General features: G+C 46.4%; 1 protein-coding gene across 4 annotated transcripts in view; it reads left to right on the forward strand.

The window, feature by feature from the left end:
* Positions 1 to 13,284, forward strand: part of SYT6 (synaptotagmin 6) — a 64,577-nt gene extending 51,293 nt beyond the window's left edge. For 2 of the 4 annotated variants that reach the window (XM_030823234.1, XM_030823231.1), the window contains exons 5-7: positions 3,324 to 3,495; positions 4,711 to 4,861; positions 10,498 to 13,284. In XM_030823234.1, the coding sequence (XP_030679094.1) occupies positions 3,324 to 3,495; positions 4,711 to 4,861; positions 10,498 to 10,569 (395 nt within the window). In that variant the 3' untranslated portion in view covers positions 10,570 to 13,284. Of the gene's footprint in view, positions 1 to 3,323; positions 3,496 to 4,710; positions 4,862 to 8,783; positions 8,802 to 10,497 lie in introns of those variants that run through there. The other 2 variants (XM_030823232.1, XM_030823233.1) reach the window with 2 other exon arrangements.
* Positions 13,285 to 14,199: the final 915 nt, after the last annotated feature.

Genomic DNA, 14,199 nt, shown 5'->3' on the forward strand with positions numbered 1-14,199 from the left:
TTTGCTGGAAACCCCCTAAGTTGTGGAAGAAGGTATTTGAGTTTGGAAATAACAGAGGGGTAACTTGAGTCTTGGGTATAATCAGTTGCTGGAAAGAGGTGATGGCCCAGCCAAAAACACCTGGGCTCAGGTGTGACCTGGTGCAGCTGGAAGAAGAGGAGGTATCAGGCCTTGAAAACTGAAGTTTCAGGACAAGGTGGTCAGTAAACCCTAGAGGAACATGTGTTTGTTGCAGCTCTGAGTCCCTCAGAGCTACCCACACACATCGGGACATGGGGAAGAGATTAACGGACCTCTTCTGGCCTGGGAAAAGCTTAGGCAGCAGCAAGTCAGCTTCCCCTAAGATACAGCCAATGTAGATTTCATTTTAATACCAAAATAAGTGCATAACAGGGAAGCAAATTCACTGAAGACTCTCAAGTCTGCTGAGGGAAATAGGATTTTGCTGCCTAAGTCCCCACACTATCTTCTCTGGTGTAATTAAATTGATGTGCTGGAGAGAAAGCCTATGGTGAAGCTGCTGAGGTCATCACAAAAGCTGCTCTGAGTCAGAGGGTTTGGGGTGTAAGTTTTTTTCATGCTAAGTTCTAACCTCCCTTTCACAATTGCCCCTCTTTTTGACCTGGGTTTGGAACCTGTTATTAAACCTTGGCTTGATTCCGAAGATCCAGGGGTCCTCTTTTCATTACAGGTTTCTGTCTATTTGGTTCATTGATGTAAGCAAGTATCTGGAAAAGTGGATAAAACACAGTAAGCATTCAATAAATAGGTATCGAATGAATGGATGGTTGAATTTACAGCATGAGGAACCTGGCCCAAGGGTGAAGCAGTGGGGGTGTACTTGCTAGGAGCCTCTCGAACTAGATCTCCTGTTCTTGAGGATGAGTTTGAGGTTTCCCTCAGCCCAGACTTATTTGATGTTGGACTAAGCTGGGGAGTGAATGGAGCTTATTAATTGCCTATTCTTGAATTGTGTGGTATTGACGTCTAAAACCCAGGATCTTCCTATTCTCTATGATCTAAACTAGCCCTGAATTAATTCTCTAAGCCTATCTGCTAGAACCGTGACACTAAAAATAGCACAAAATAATAATAAGGACCAGTATGCTACAAAAGGGTGGTGAGCGCATTCTAAATGCTGGATTTTGATGGCTTCCATGACAATGAGGCTGCAATACACTGCTGGTCTTTGTGTCCCCTCCCTCAGCTGCATAGAGCATCATAGGCTGTTAGAGAGGAAAGGACCTCCAAGATCACTGGGGCCAGCATTCCACTAGAAACCACAGACTTTTGCCCCAGAAAAGCCTAGGGAATGGTCATCTGTCTGCTTGGCTTCACGGATGCTGGTGAAAGTGTTGGTTCCTGCAAGGGAAATATGTCCACTGAATTTTATAAATTTCATATCAGCCAGGCACAGCGGCTCATGCCTGTAATCCCAGCTACTCGGGAGGCTGAGGTGGAAGAATCACTTGAGCCCAGGAGTTCAAGACCAGACTGGGCAAAACAGCAAGACCTTGTCTCTTAAAAAAATTGATATGCCTTGTAGGGGTGAACAGAGCTGGGGAAGGTTGCTAAGACATTTGCTCAGTGGCCCATGGGACAAGTGGCTCTGCCTCTATTTTTCCAAGCCTCATGATATGGAAATCTGCCCTGATGTGGGAGTGTATGGAAATAGATACAGCAGGTGAATGAGGCAGCACCTGAGCAACCTCAAGTCTGGAGCCACTTTGCAAGGCAAGGTACATCCTTATGGATTTTGCAAGCTGCTGTGTTAAAGACAGGTCTTGGGGCTAGCTCTGCCCATCTGTCTACCTGAACCTGAATAACGTCCTGGGGCATATCCATAGAGAATGGAATCTGTGGAAACTAGAGCCTCATGCCAGTTCTCAAAACTCTTACTTCCTTTTTACTGAAAGTCCCTGAGAGAGGGTCCTTTCAAATGTGTAATTAGAGACAGCAGGTTGATTAAACACCTCATGGTCTCTCCATAAACACAAACTCATGTCCCCATAGTTAAGGCATAGCTACTGCTGCCACATGGATTAGTCGGCAGCTCATTTAGGTGTCTACAAAAATGCCTTTCAGGCTTGGGGTTTCTGATCAAGTGTCACAGTTCTCTCTAGTTGCCACCATGGATGTGTGCCTCATCTGCCATCTGAATGATGCCAGGGAGTACAGGGCCCTAGTGGGTGCTCAGTGTCCAGGAGATAGAACCATATGCCTATGAATCACAGAGCTGGGGAGCAGCTGCTTGGCTGGCACCTCCTGACAGATTCACAGGAGCCCTGGTTTCTGGGCAACAAGGTATCTCAGCACATCAGCGTCTCGAAAGCTATTATTACCTGTGAGCCACCCTCCCATTTCTTGAGCTGTGCAGCATAAATAACAATTATGATGGTGACCGAGACACCTGTTCTAGGAGATACAATAGGTTTCACTTCACTTAGATGAGTAGAAAATTTCAGGGTAGAAAGATGACCATGAAATACCCATTCAGAAAACTAAGGAAAACAAAAGGATGTAAGGCACATGGAAGTTCAATAAAAGCATCTCTTTGCAAGATGGAGAGAAACCAAGATCCCAATGAGAAAGGAAATGTCAACCAGCTGCCCTGAGTCTCCCCGGGCCGCAGCTCCCTCATCCTCCACTGCCCAGAAGTGGGCAGGAAACGGCTTCCAGGGAAGCAGAGCAGGGCCACTTCATGCCTTCTAGATGCCAAATGGAAATGAGATTATTGAGACAATGGGACCCAAAATTATGTTGTCAGGTGGGGAGGACATGAACAGCATTGTGATTGTTGCTGTTCATTTCACTCTGACACATTGTGTCTCCTCGGCCATTGTTGAGTCCTATTTTTACCCCGCCCCAAAATCTTTATCCTTTGGTTAATAATTCTGGTAAAACAAAAAAGCCACTCAAAGAAAAGTACTCCCCACAGGTAAAAGAAATAGTGTCATTGTTCAGCCTCATCACCTTTTTGAGTCAGTCAGCGATTGACGAGCTGAGATTTAGGGCTGTGAACTGCATACCCATCGGCAGGTATCATGTCTGATTTGGGGCCAGCTTCCCCATTAGTAAAAGTCCATTAGGCGTTCTCCCAAGAATACTGAGGTAGCTAAAGACTCTGCATTTATTAAGCACAGAGTGTCCTCAGAGACAGGTGTGCTACATAAATACAAGGTGGTTTAATTATTTTAACAACCCACTGATACCATCTGATGAGCAGCAGTAGGTCTAGGGCTTCGGTCCCTTTGCTGCAAATGATGTTTGCAGACATCTCTTTAACATACTCCATTCCCTTTTCTCTGTCCCCATTGGCACAGATCCCTATGTGAAAGTGTCCCTGCTTTGTGATGGGAGGAGGCTGAAGAAGAAGAAAACAACCATTAAGAAAAACACTCTCAATCCTGTCTACAATGAGGCCATCATCTTTGACATTCCCCCGGAAAACATGGATCAAGTCAGTCTGCTCATCTCAGTCATGGACTATGATCGGTAGGTAGGCGTCCTAGAGGGACATAATTCCACCCCTCACTCCCACTCCAGCACCAGCACAGAGCTCCTTGACCTTAGACCTTATGATTCAGGGCTCAGCTTTAGGGTTCAGGCCTCAAATCTATCTGTACCCAAGAAGGGTACAGGAGTTTGAGGAAGAGCATAGATTCTCCCTTAGCAAAGGTTCAAAGTTCTTTTCCCAACTGGCCTATTTCCATCAGGGGCGGCTCTATCCATCAGTTTCCCTGAATTCACCTCTTGCTATTCCCATTCTTCCATCTGACACCAAGTCCTATTATCTGGCCTTTGAAATGCCCCTCTATCCTCTCTATTTCTGCTGTTGCTACTACTGTCACCCTGGCATGGCTGTGCAGCCTCCTAGCTGACCCCTGCCTCCATCAATTCCTGCCCCAATTCAGTCAACATACTAAAGACACATCTTCCTAAATGACAGGTTTCTTCCTGGACCTGCCCTTCTCAAGAACCATTAATGGCTCCTGTGATCCAGGCTTTTCCCTTGGACTCTGACGGGCTTCCCTAATCTGGACCCAGCATATCCATCCAATCGGATCTCCCCTTCCTCAGATATTTTTCGTCTCTTCCACACATCCTGCTCTTCCATCTAGGCTGGCTCAAAAACATTTTTCAACTACTCCATTCCCCATAACTTCTTCTCTCCACTTGTCACTTTAGCTAAAGGAGAAAGAAACCATGCAATAAAGCCTCAATACAGGACTTTTAGCCCAAGTTCTCAGGCATAGTACTGATGAACATACTTAAGGGATAATTGATGTTCTTACCGAGTGAATAAATCACATTCCAGCCACTGGGGTTTTGGAGAAATGGTGCTCAGAGACTGTCGATTTATTTGCAAATACTGATGTCTCAGTGAGGTGGTAATGTGTTGGCGGGGTCAAATAAGTGAAGAGACTTAGACTGTCTGACCTCCCATACTCAGGCTATCTGCCCACCTCTTCTTGAGATTCCAAACAAGTTTATAACCTTTGCTTATCTGCCTGTGTCCAGTGTCCACTGAAGGGGACTAGGCAAAGGCTTCACCGCCGCTGACACCCAGAAGCCCTGCCAAGCATCTGTTTTCAGAGCTTAGAGTTCTGAGTTAGACCCATCGGGCAGAGTCCTACCACTCCCCGCACTGGACCTCCTTTCTGAGGGCATGTCTGGTAGCCAGTGCTGGGACTTTTGTTTCTCCCTCAGAGTGGGCCACAATGAGATCATAGGAGTCTGTCGTGTGGGGATCACTGCCGAAGGCCTGGGCAGGGACCACTGGAACGAGATGCTGGCATACCCCCGGAAGCCCATCGCACACTGGCACTCCTTGGTGGAGGTAAAGAAATCCTTCAAAGAGGTGGGTGAGGTCACCTGGCCCTTGGCATGTTTGCTGCATGGCAGTGTGGGCTGGAGAATGGCAGTCGGCTGCGGTGACACCCTCGGCCCTTTGTGGAAAGGTGGGCATGAGGGCCACATGCTTCTTACCCAGTGTATAATAGGCCAAAAGGAAATGGAGGAAGAAGGTGGAGGCTGCCAACATAAAGCCCCTGGTGTTGGGCATTTTAAAAGCAACACTGAGTTCTTAATGAAAAGCAAGAACTTTGAAGAAGACTTCCCAGCAGACCACTGTGCCAGGTCTGAAATGCTTTCACAAAGCCCTTGGCCAAGTCTGTCCTTTAGGAGAAAGCCCCAAGGGGGTGAGATCAGAGCTTGGCAAGACATTCTACCCCTGTCAGAACAGTAAGGTCCCTGAGTCTCAAGCAAGGCAGTCACTTGGCAGTTTTCACTGCTTGGATAGAGATGCCAAAGAGCAGATTCCTCCTCTTATGAATGTTGGTTCTCGCCCTTGTTGGGGAAGGGAGCATGGCCTCAAGCTGTCACGCTTTCTGGCTAAAGCTGCGGAGCTGGGTTGCGTTGGGTTCTAACAGAGACGTAATGGAGAGAGCACTGGGCTGGGAGTCCCAGGACTTGGGCTCCAATCTTGGCCCCTCCTGACTCGCTGTATAATCTTGACCCTGTCACTTCTCCCTCAACTGCAAAGAAAATATCCCTTTGAGTAATATCTGCAAACTTCTCCACCCTCCACTGAATCCCACCGACTTAGGATCCTGTATTCTATCACCCTGGTGGTCCCCAGGCCTGCTTTTTCTCAAATGGATTGGAAGTATGGGTGACCAAACAAGGCTTAAACCTCACTCACAATATCTCATACCTTGGTCTGTATCCTAGAAAGCTGGGTGAATATTCTGTCATCTTAACAGGCTTCAAACCTAATAAGTCTAGAGAGCTGTATAAATTGGAAATTCTACTAATACAAAATAAAGCTTTATCCCTTTCACTGCATGGCCCCTCGTCTTAAAATTGGAGTCACCTTCAAAACGGAGTCATCCCCTCCCCACACTCTATGATGCAGAGAAGTCAGGTCTGCAAACCCATAGAACCTGCCGGCTCCCTGTCCTCTCATGGAGGACAAGCCCATTTCCACCTGTTTCTGGCAGGCTGAGGTGTCTCAGGAGAGCCTGAGAGCCAAGGGGATTGGACCCGTGGAAACACAGGTGATAAGGACCTCAGTTGTGGGGGGATGGGGGACAGGCTAATTGAATCACCTCCCCAGACAGGAAGTGTGTGCTCTGTGCAGCTTCTGTCCTGTGACCTTTGGGGCAGCATCAAGAGATAAAAAGAAGCAAAGTTTCTGGCAGTTGAGGCTTCATATATTCTGTCTTGTGGGTGCCTTGATTGTCCCATAGCTGTGGAGCTTTAATGAGTGAGGCCAGTCCCTCATCTCTCAGCTCCCCCAGGGGAGACCCTGTCCCTCTTTTCCAGAAAGCCCTTTCTACAGAGTGTGGGTGATGAACCCACAATACAGGAGGCGCTGCTGGGCAGGACGCTAGACAAGCTGCAGACAGCATCCAGCAACTCACTGAAGGCTGTGTTGGTTCAACCCAGGGAGAGGTCATGACAGCCCCATCCACCCCACCACCTCTCCTCGCCCGCTTATCATCCTTTGAAGATATTTAAGAATAGAACAAGTATACTAAACTGTTTAGGATGGCTTAGCGGGAGGGCATGGAATGAGAGCTAAGAGGCCTCTGGTCAGCTGTAGGGCCTTAGAAAATTCACTGCCCGGTCGGGCACGGTGGCTCACGCCTGTAATCCCAGCACTTTGGGAGGCCGAGGCGGGTGGATCATGAGGTCATGAGATTGAGACCATCCTGGCTAACACGGTGAAACCCTGTCTCTACTAAAAATACAAAAAATCAGCCGGGTGTGGTGGCGGGTGCCTGTAGTCCCAGCTACTCGGGAGGCTGAGGCAGGAGAATGGTGTGAATCCGGGAAGCAGAGCTTGCAGTGAGCTGAGATCGCACCACTGCCCTCCAGCCTGGGTGACAGAGCGAGACTCTGTCTCAAAAAAACAGAAAAGAAAAAGAAAACTCACTACCCCACTCTGGTCTTTGGATTCCTTGGTAAAATGAGGGGATAAGCCCTTCCCATCTTTGCTTTTCTAGGAAACTCTAACCCTAAACGATGGCTGGGCCCATGAGCCCCCATCTTGTGCTGTGACTGCCTTTCTAATCTTGAATCTGCAATAACCCATCTCTGTTACCAGGCTGGGCCTGCCTGTGGAAAATGGAAAGTGACAGAGCAGCGGCTACAGCTGGGGGTGGGGTGTTGAGTACCACGGACGGGCCAGGACTTGGCCCCAGAATCACTCTCCTTCATGATGAATACAACCTAATTAAGCCAAATAATTGATTCCAAGTCCCTGTTTCTTTGAGAACTCTAACTCACTGGTTCAGACTACAAAAGAAAGATAAAATAGAATCAAGCCCTTGAAAATGAATATTTGATGAGACAGTAAAGGGAAAGTAACAGTATATGGAAAACAAAACAAGAATAAATTGATATCTTTTGGGTTTACTTTCTTCCTGACCTCGCAGGCCAAGCTCCCAGGAATGCCCCCTCCCCCACGCACGATCCTGCCATTTTCTGCTCAGCTGATCATTCTCTATATCAAGAAGCTGAAAATGACACTCATCTCGGCAACCTGGGATTTCCATAGTTCACGTTTATTTAAAATTGTCGCTGACACATTTAGCGCCCACAGTTTAAATATCTTGATTAAAATGCATGTAAACCCCCACAGGGCTGACATTAAGTAAGCACCTTGTGTCCACGCGATGCATTTTGCTTGGAGGCAAACCTCCCGCTCATCCTCAGAGCTCACATCCTACCTTCTTTTCGTTCCTGTTCTGGATATTGAGCAAGCACTTTGCTCCTGAAACTTGTATCTCCCATTTGTATAATCATAAAGAAATCTCCAGCTCCTGGGAAGATAAATGGCATCATATCTGCAAAGCGCTCTGTATTTATCTCGCACCTTTCTTAAGGGATTTTCAAGTGCTGCGATCATTTCTTTTTTATTAATGAGAACAGAGGGCATTATATTTGCTCACTTGTTTGGGGCTCAAAATAAGGCTGAGGGGAACAAATTAACTGAAAAGGTGTCTTTCTCTGCTGGGATTCTTTCATGAATAAAAATTCATTGAGCCATCACAAGTGGCCTTTCCCAGCTGCGGCACCAGCCCTCTTCCCTCTCAGCCCAGAGCCACATGTCTTCATTGTTACCACACACACGGTTGACCCGCGCTCTTCTCCAAGGCATTTTATTACGGGGGCCGGGTTCAGATCATCTGCCAGAGATGTTAATCTCTGTTGGAACGTGACCCATTTCAGAGCAACAAAAGACCTTACTGGAACACAGGCATTCTGAAACAATAATCTCCCTGTGTTCTGGGGACAGGTATGCTGCTATTTCAGAGCCACTGTAAGCCTCCTGGAATCATTCGCCTTTCCATTGTCCACAAACCCCATCTCCGCCCTTTGTTTGTCTTCATAGGAAAACTCGGACTAGCAGGGGAGCCAGTGTTCCTTCTTCATTTGTTCTGGATAAACAGTTATGTTCCTTGCACTACTCTTTGGGCTGTTACATAAAGGAAGAAAGACACTCTGTGTAGCCCTTTTAAGTTTTCTCCTCTGACCTGGCCTATCAGTCAGGTTGTTTAAGTGGCATGCTTCCTCGGGGAAGAAGCCAGTGATTATAATGTACCTTTCACCAACAGTAAAGGTTGTAACAGAAAAGTAGAACTCCTAAAATGAAGGTCTGTTAAATGAGAGCATTAGTAATCATCTGTTGTCACCTTCGGGTTAAGAAACACTTGAGTCAGAAGCCACAGTGGCCTCAACAACCAGGCATTTATTTATCTAAAATATTTCACCAGGGAAACCCTCGGTTGTGATTTCATTCACGTGGATGCTGCAAGCAGAGAGACTGCCACCTGGAGTTAGGAGTAAGTACCTGGTGTGGACCCAAAGACGTTAGGTTGCTTATTACCTTTTGTCTCCTTCTTCCCCTCGTGTGGCCAAATGCTGAGATAGCAGCAGGATGGAGTGGAAAATACACTTAGTTGGGTGTCAGGAGACCTGGTTTCGGGTCCTGGCTCTGCCCCTAGCTAGCTGTGTCTTGACTTCTCTGTCTTCGTTTTCTCATTTGCACGAACAAGAAGGTTAGACTGGATCAGCTTCCAAGCCTGCCTCCAGTGCTGACATGCTAAGATTGCTTAGGTCTAGGTCACATAATGGTGGCCATCGGTACCTGATTGTCTGGCTTTTGGTTAGTCATAAAGATCTTCAGCTGGCCTGCACAGGGAGTCCTAAGAAGCCCATGAAGAACCGAGCCCAGAGAAGGGTAACAGAAGCTTTCCTTAGAATTGAAAGCATTAAGGTAGTTGAGTAGGTCTGGGTCCTTCCTGAACTTTGTGGGTTTCCCATCTACTCCACAGGTGATGCTGGATAGAAAGTGATCTATTCCTCAGGTGGCTCAGCCCTTCTAGAAATGGCTGTATTGAGGGAGAACCACATCCTCCCCCGACCCCGAACCTCCATGTATGCACAGATGCATAGTTGCAGCTTCTACTCAGCCCCCTCACTCCACAGTGGAGACCCTCAACGCTCATGAGAAGCAGAAGGGGCTGCACTTCCAGATCAGGAAGGCCATCTTGACCACCTACCTACCTCTTATCTCTGGAGCTCTGTCCTGCAGACACCCAGGAGAGTACTGGGTCTCTTCAGCCCACTCCAAGGATGGGTGAGCAGTGGACACTGACTCACTTTGAAGTTATTAACATAAAGCCCCCAGGCAGGTCAAGAATATTCATGGGGTCAGATCCTTGCTCAGTAAACATTGCTGTGGCTATGACTGCTGCAGCGATGACTGGTTAAAGAAGGATTGAATGGCTCAAGTCCACCCAGCCTCAGCCCTCTCCTTCACTCCATTACGCCTCATTACATCACCCCTTTCACAGAAGGGTTAGAGTCGGGCTGATAGGAGGCAGTCTGTGAGCTAGGAGAGCCGGGGAGGAGAAAGGGGTTGCAGAAGCCCAGAAGGGTCTGCTCACACCTCTCCTCTCCACAAGTCAGGTGCAAATGCCCATAGGAAGAATGAAGAGCAAAGGAGACAGCTCAAAGCTAAAGCAGTATCAGATTTTTAGCTGTACTATCAGCTCCCAGACAAATTGCTAATAATGCATGACCATGGGTTCTTGGCAGTAAGGACATATTCTGCACACTGCCTCTTTCGCTGCTAACATATGATTTTCAGTGTGAAAAATGGCTGAAGTACACAGAAATGGCCCAGTCAGAGCACCTCATTCACACACACAAACACACACACACACACATATACACAGAGAGAGAGAGAGAGAGAGTTAAGAAAGCTTTAATTATCTCTGCAGTAGGTCTTTTTGAAAATCAGGTATTCCAAACTAGAAACTTTAAACTGTTTCCCTTATGTTTTTGCATGGCTGACAGCAAAATTCAAGAAAGCTTATGAGAAGCTGGGAAAGGTGAATTCAGTGCATTGGGCCAGTTCAGTTTTGCAAGTTGAAATGTAAATTCCTTTAGCAATTAATAAACAGATTGTTCTCCTCTTTGCAGTGGCAGGGCCGAGCTGCTAGCTTCGACAGTGAGAGCTCGTGCTCATCTCCAAAACCACCTCCGACACCATGAGATGTGCGGCCAAATAACACAAATGGGACTCAGCAATGTTCTCTTTGCACTTGTTCAACCGTCTAAACAGTGTTGTGCAGTCGCAGCGGCGGCAGCAGCAGCAGCCGTCCATCACTCCAGAGTCTTACCTGCTCCTGTGTAGGTCAAGGCTGAGACACTTGTCGTGTGGTCAGATCTGTCTTAGTCTTTTCTGTCTCCCAAGGTGATGTTTTTGTGGTTTTTCACTTTTTATGGGTCTGCTGGTAAGAAAAGAAAAAAAAAAGAGTAGGAAAAGACAAAGGGTGGAAAGCCCAGAAGTTGGTTCTAGAAAATACAAGGTACAGTTTTTTGGAAAGAGGTGGATTGAGTTTCTGAAATGCTGTGTCTCCAGCAAGCTCCACAACCCTGGAAAAGGAGGAGGCGCGGTGGGACTGCAGCTGCGTTTTCAGTGCCCTGCAGGAATGGGGTGAATCCATGGAAGAGCCTTTGTGAGGTGAATTACTAGTCTTTGAAGCTCTTCGCTGGCGAGACATAAACCACATTGGGACCCTCAGTCCCGTGTTGAAATCACAAGACCTCTGAGGCGCTTGTGAGCCTTTAGCTGATGTGCAGGGTTCCTCACACCCCTTCCTCACTGGCTTTCCCCATGAATTGAAAATGTCTTGATTCCTCATGGGAACTTAGTCACTTTCTTTAGGAATGATTCCACCGAAACTAAACACGCCATATGTTTTCTGATGTGCCACAGTTAATGATCATATTTGTTTGAAAACAAGATCTTTGTCCTCAGAGATAACCTTCATTGTAAAGTAAGAGAGAAACATATGTTCTGGAATGACTTCTGCATTATACATAGCTTTATAATTCCATGAAGTATCAAGCTGCTGTTTAAAATGCCTAAACAGATTAAAGAAAAACCTAGATTAAATGTTCTTTTCCAAATGGGGAGTTTTGAAATCCAAGTAGCAGTTTGAGTCCATCTTTCTATGAAGAGTATCTTTTTGATTGAAACCGAGTCAGCATAAGCCTATTTCAGCCCCTTTGGCTCTTTCACAATATTCATCTTAAACTTTAGTTCCATAAATTACCAAGTACTTCAGTGTTGTTTGTTTCAGTGGTTGTGAGGGTTTCTTGTTTCCTTGAGATCTTTACCTTAGGCCAAACTCAGTTTAGGAAAAAAAAAAATTGTTTGAACTATTCTGTGTTGTAATAGCACATTTCTGTTGAGTTAATAGTGGTCTTCCCACCAACCCCTAAAACCAGGTTGATTTGCTCAATCTCAGTTTGTATAACCCCAGTAAGCGCATTTAGGTGAGTTTCTACTTCGACTTGTGGTGACACAATGCCAGTTTCCAGAGCTGTGTGTACTACTTGCAAAAGGCAAGTCTGCTGAAGAACCCCTTCTTTTAACAGTGGAAAATCAAGAACAGAAAAATCTGTTCACACACCTGTGTCTTATTCTTTATACATGTTACATGGTAGAGGAGCAGCGACCAATAAAGTATCCCTCATTTTAAACCAAGTTGTCAGATTTCTCTGCTGATAGAACTCTGCATAGTATCTTCTAGCCCTGAAAATGACCAGGTTGGGCATGAGTTAACAGGATATTGTGGCAAAAGGAGTTTTCTGCTTAGAAAAGTAAATGTAGATAAACCTAAACTCCACCCTGTACTGAGCCTTAGGCTAGGGACTCAGGTGTAAAGATGACTTTTCTCCCAAGATATCTTGTCATTGGCAGGCCTTCCTAGTTCGGTAGTCCTGCATTTGGGTGTTCTCCTGAGAGTGAGAAAAAATTCAAGGTCATGACGAGATTCCTAGCAGGCAACAGACTTCATTATGATTCTGACTCTAGACTGACCCCATCAAGAGAGTCACTTCCATCAGTGAACAGATGCTGTAGGCCTTGCAATTACAAAGGAGACAACTGAGTTTCTTGGGTCATAAGGAGTCCAGAAATTAGTGTGAGAAGGTCCTTCTGGAAGCAAACTCAAAATGCATGTCCAGATGTCATCGTTAAACCCTTAGGCAGGTGAGGATAACCCATTCCTAACCTCTTGGAGAAGGGAGTGTGATCAATGTGAATCACAATAGTATTGCTCATCTGAGACATTCTTCTTATATCCAAGCAGCTATCTCCCCTGAGTGAACATCCCAGTGGTTTCAGAAAATCATTTCCTGAACAGATTCTAGCCAGCCCCCACACCACCCTGGCCAACTGCAACCACTGCTGCTCTAGCAGTCTGGGTCAATTCCTACAGGCTTGGGAGCCCACCCCAGGGAGGCTTTTAGCTCCTGCAGCCTCATCCCCAGCACCCTCAAGGTAGACTAGTCCTCAGCCTGAATCATGAATGAAACCTGAACATCTGCCAACTTCATTATCTAGCCCAGTATCTCTTCCCTCACAGAGAAGAGAAAAATGAAATACAAAGTTGATTCATTTGTTGGCTTTCTCTGGCCGGAGAAACCTCTCGGGTTGTTGCTGTGAGCTTTGATGAAGTCGTGATAACCAGGGCCATTTGCACATAGGTTTTTTTTAAAAACATGAAAAGTTCCCTTTTCCTTTATTTAGCAGTGTTTCTGGGCTGAAAGATGCCCTCCTCTCCCTCTGCGCTTACCCAGGATGTTAATTAATTGCATTGTCATTTAAAATATTATGTTGTTAATTACTCCTTCGTGTCATCCCACCCCTGTCACAGCCTGGAGTTTTTATTCAATTAAATCTCTGTCTCTTGCCCATTTCTCTTGTCATTTTATGTTCCTGGGGTTTAGCAGTCAACACATGCACAGGACATCTCAAAGCTTTTCTTTTCAATCTTTGCTTCACATGGATAACCATTTCCCTTCTATCAGAGGTACAGCAGAAGGGCTTGTTTGTTTTTTATTCTGTCCAAGGAATACCTGTGTACCTCATCAGGCTGGAATCCACCTGTGTTTTGTCAGGCTTGCAGCTCGGAGATCATTTGGCGTACAGGGCTCTGCTGTTCCCTCAGCTGTTCAGCTCAACAAGCAGCCCCTGCAGATGCTGAAGCTCCCCTAGGGAAGTGGGCCACACACTCATATCTGGGAAGTACGATGCTGTCACCCACCAGTAAAGGAATCCTGCTAACCATCGTAAAACACAATTTGGCAAAGCCATGGGAAAATACTATTGCAGCCTCAAAAATTTAAAAAAAAAAAGAACATTCTAATGTAATAGAATATCTCTCTGCTCACCTGCAGCTTTTAATTAATTTAGAGAGCAGTCCGTAGAGAGGGGAGTGGAAGGGACCATCCATTTCTGCACATCTGCATCTAAATGCAGGGTGCTCCACCATGAGAGGCCCAGTGAGCTGAACTGCTGAGAGCAGCACTCTCCTGCCTGAAGAGGCAGCCTCCCCTTGCCAGTGGCTTCCCATCAGGTCACCCAGCAGCCAGCAGGATGCGGCAATGTACTGGTCACATCTAGAGCTAATAAACCAAAGGGATCATTGTGTCTGCTAGTATGGGCTGGGCTATGCTGCAATTACAATCTGCAGATTGCAGTAGCTGAAAACCACAAAAGCCTATTTCTCATCCATGATAGGCGCCCATCACAGGTCAGCTAGGAGCTTTGCTCAGCTATCACATGTCAGCTAGGAGCTTTGCTCATCGTATTTATTCAGGGGGACTCAG

The sequence above is a fragment of the Nomascus leucogenys genome, chromosome 12, assembly GCF_006542625.1.
Source record: "Nomascus leucogenys isolate Asia chromosome 12, Asia_NLE_v1, whole genome shotgun sequence".
Taxonomy (NCBI): Eukaryota; Metazoa; Chordata; class Mammalia; order Primates; family Hylobatidae; genus Nomascus; species Nomascus leucogenys.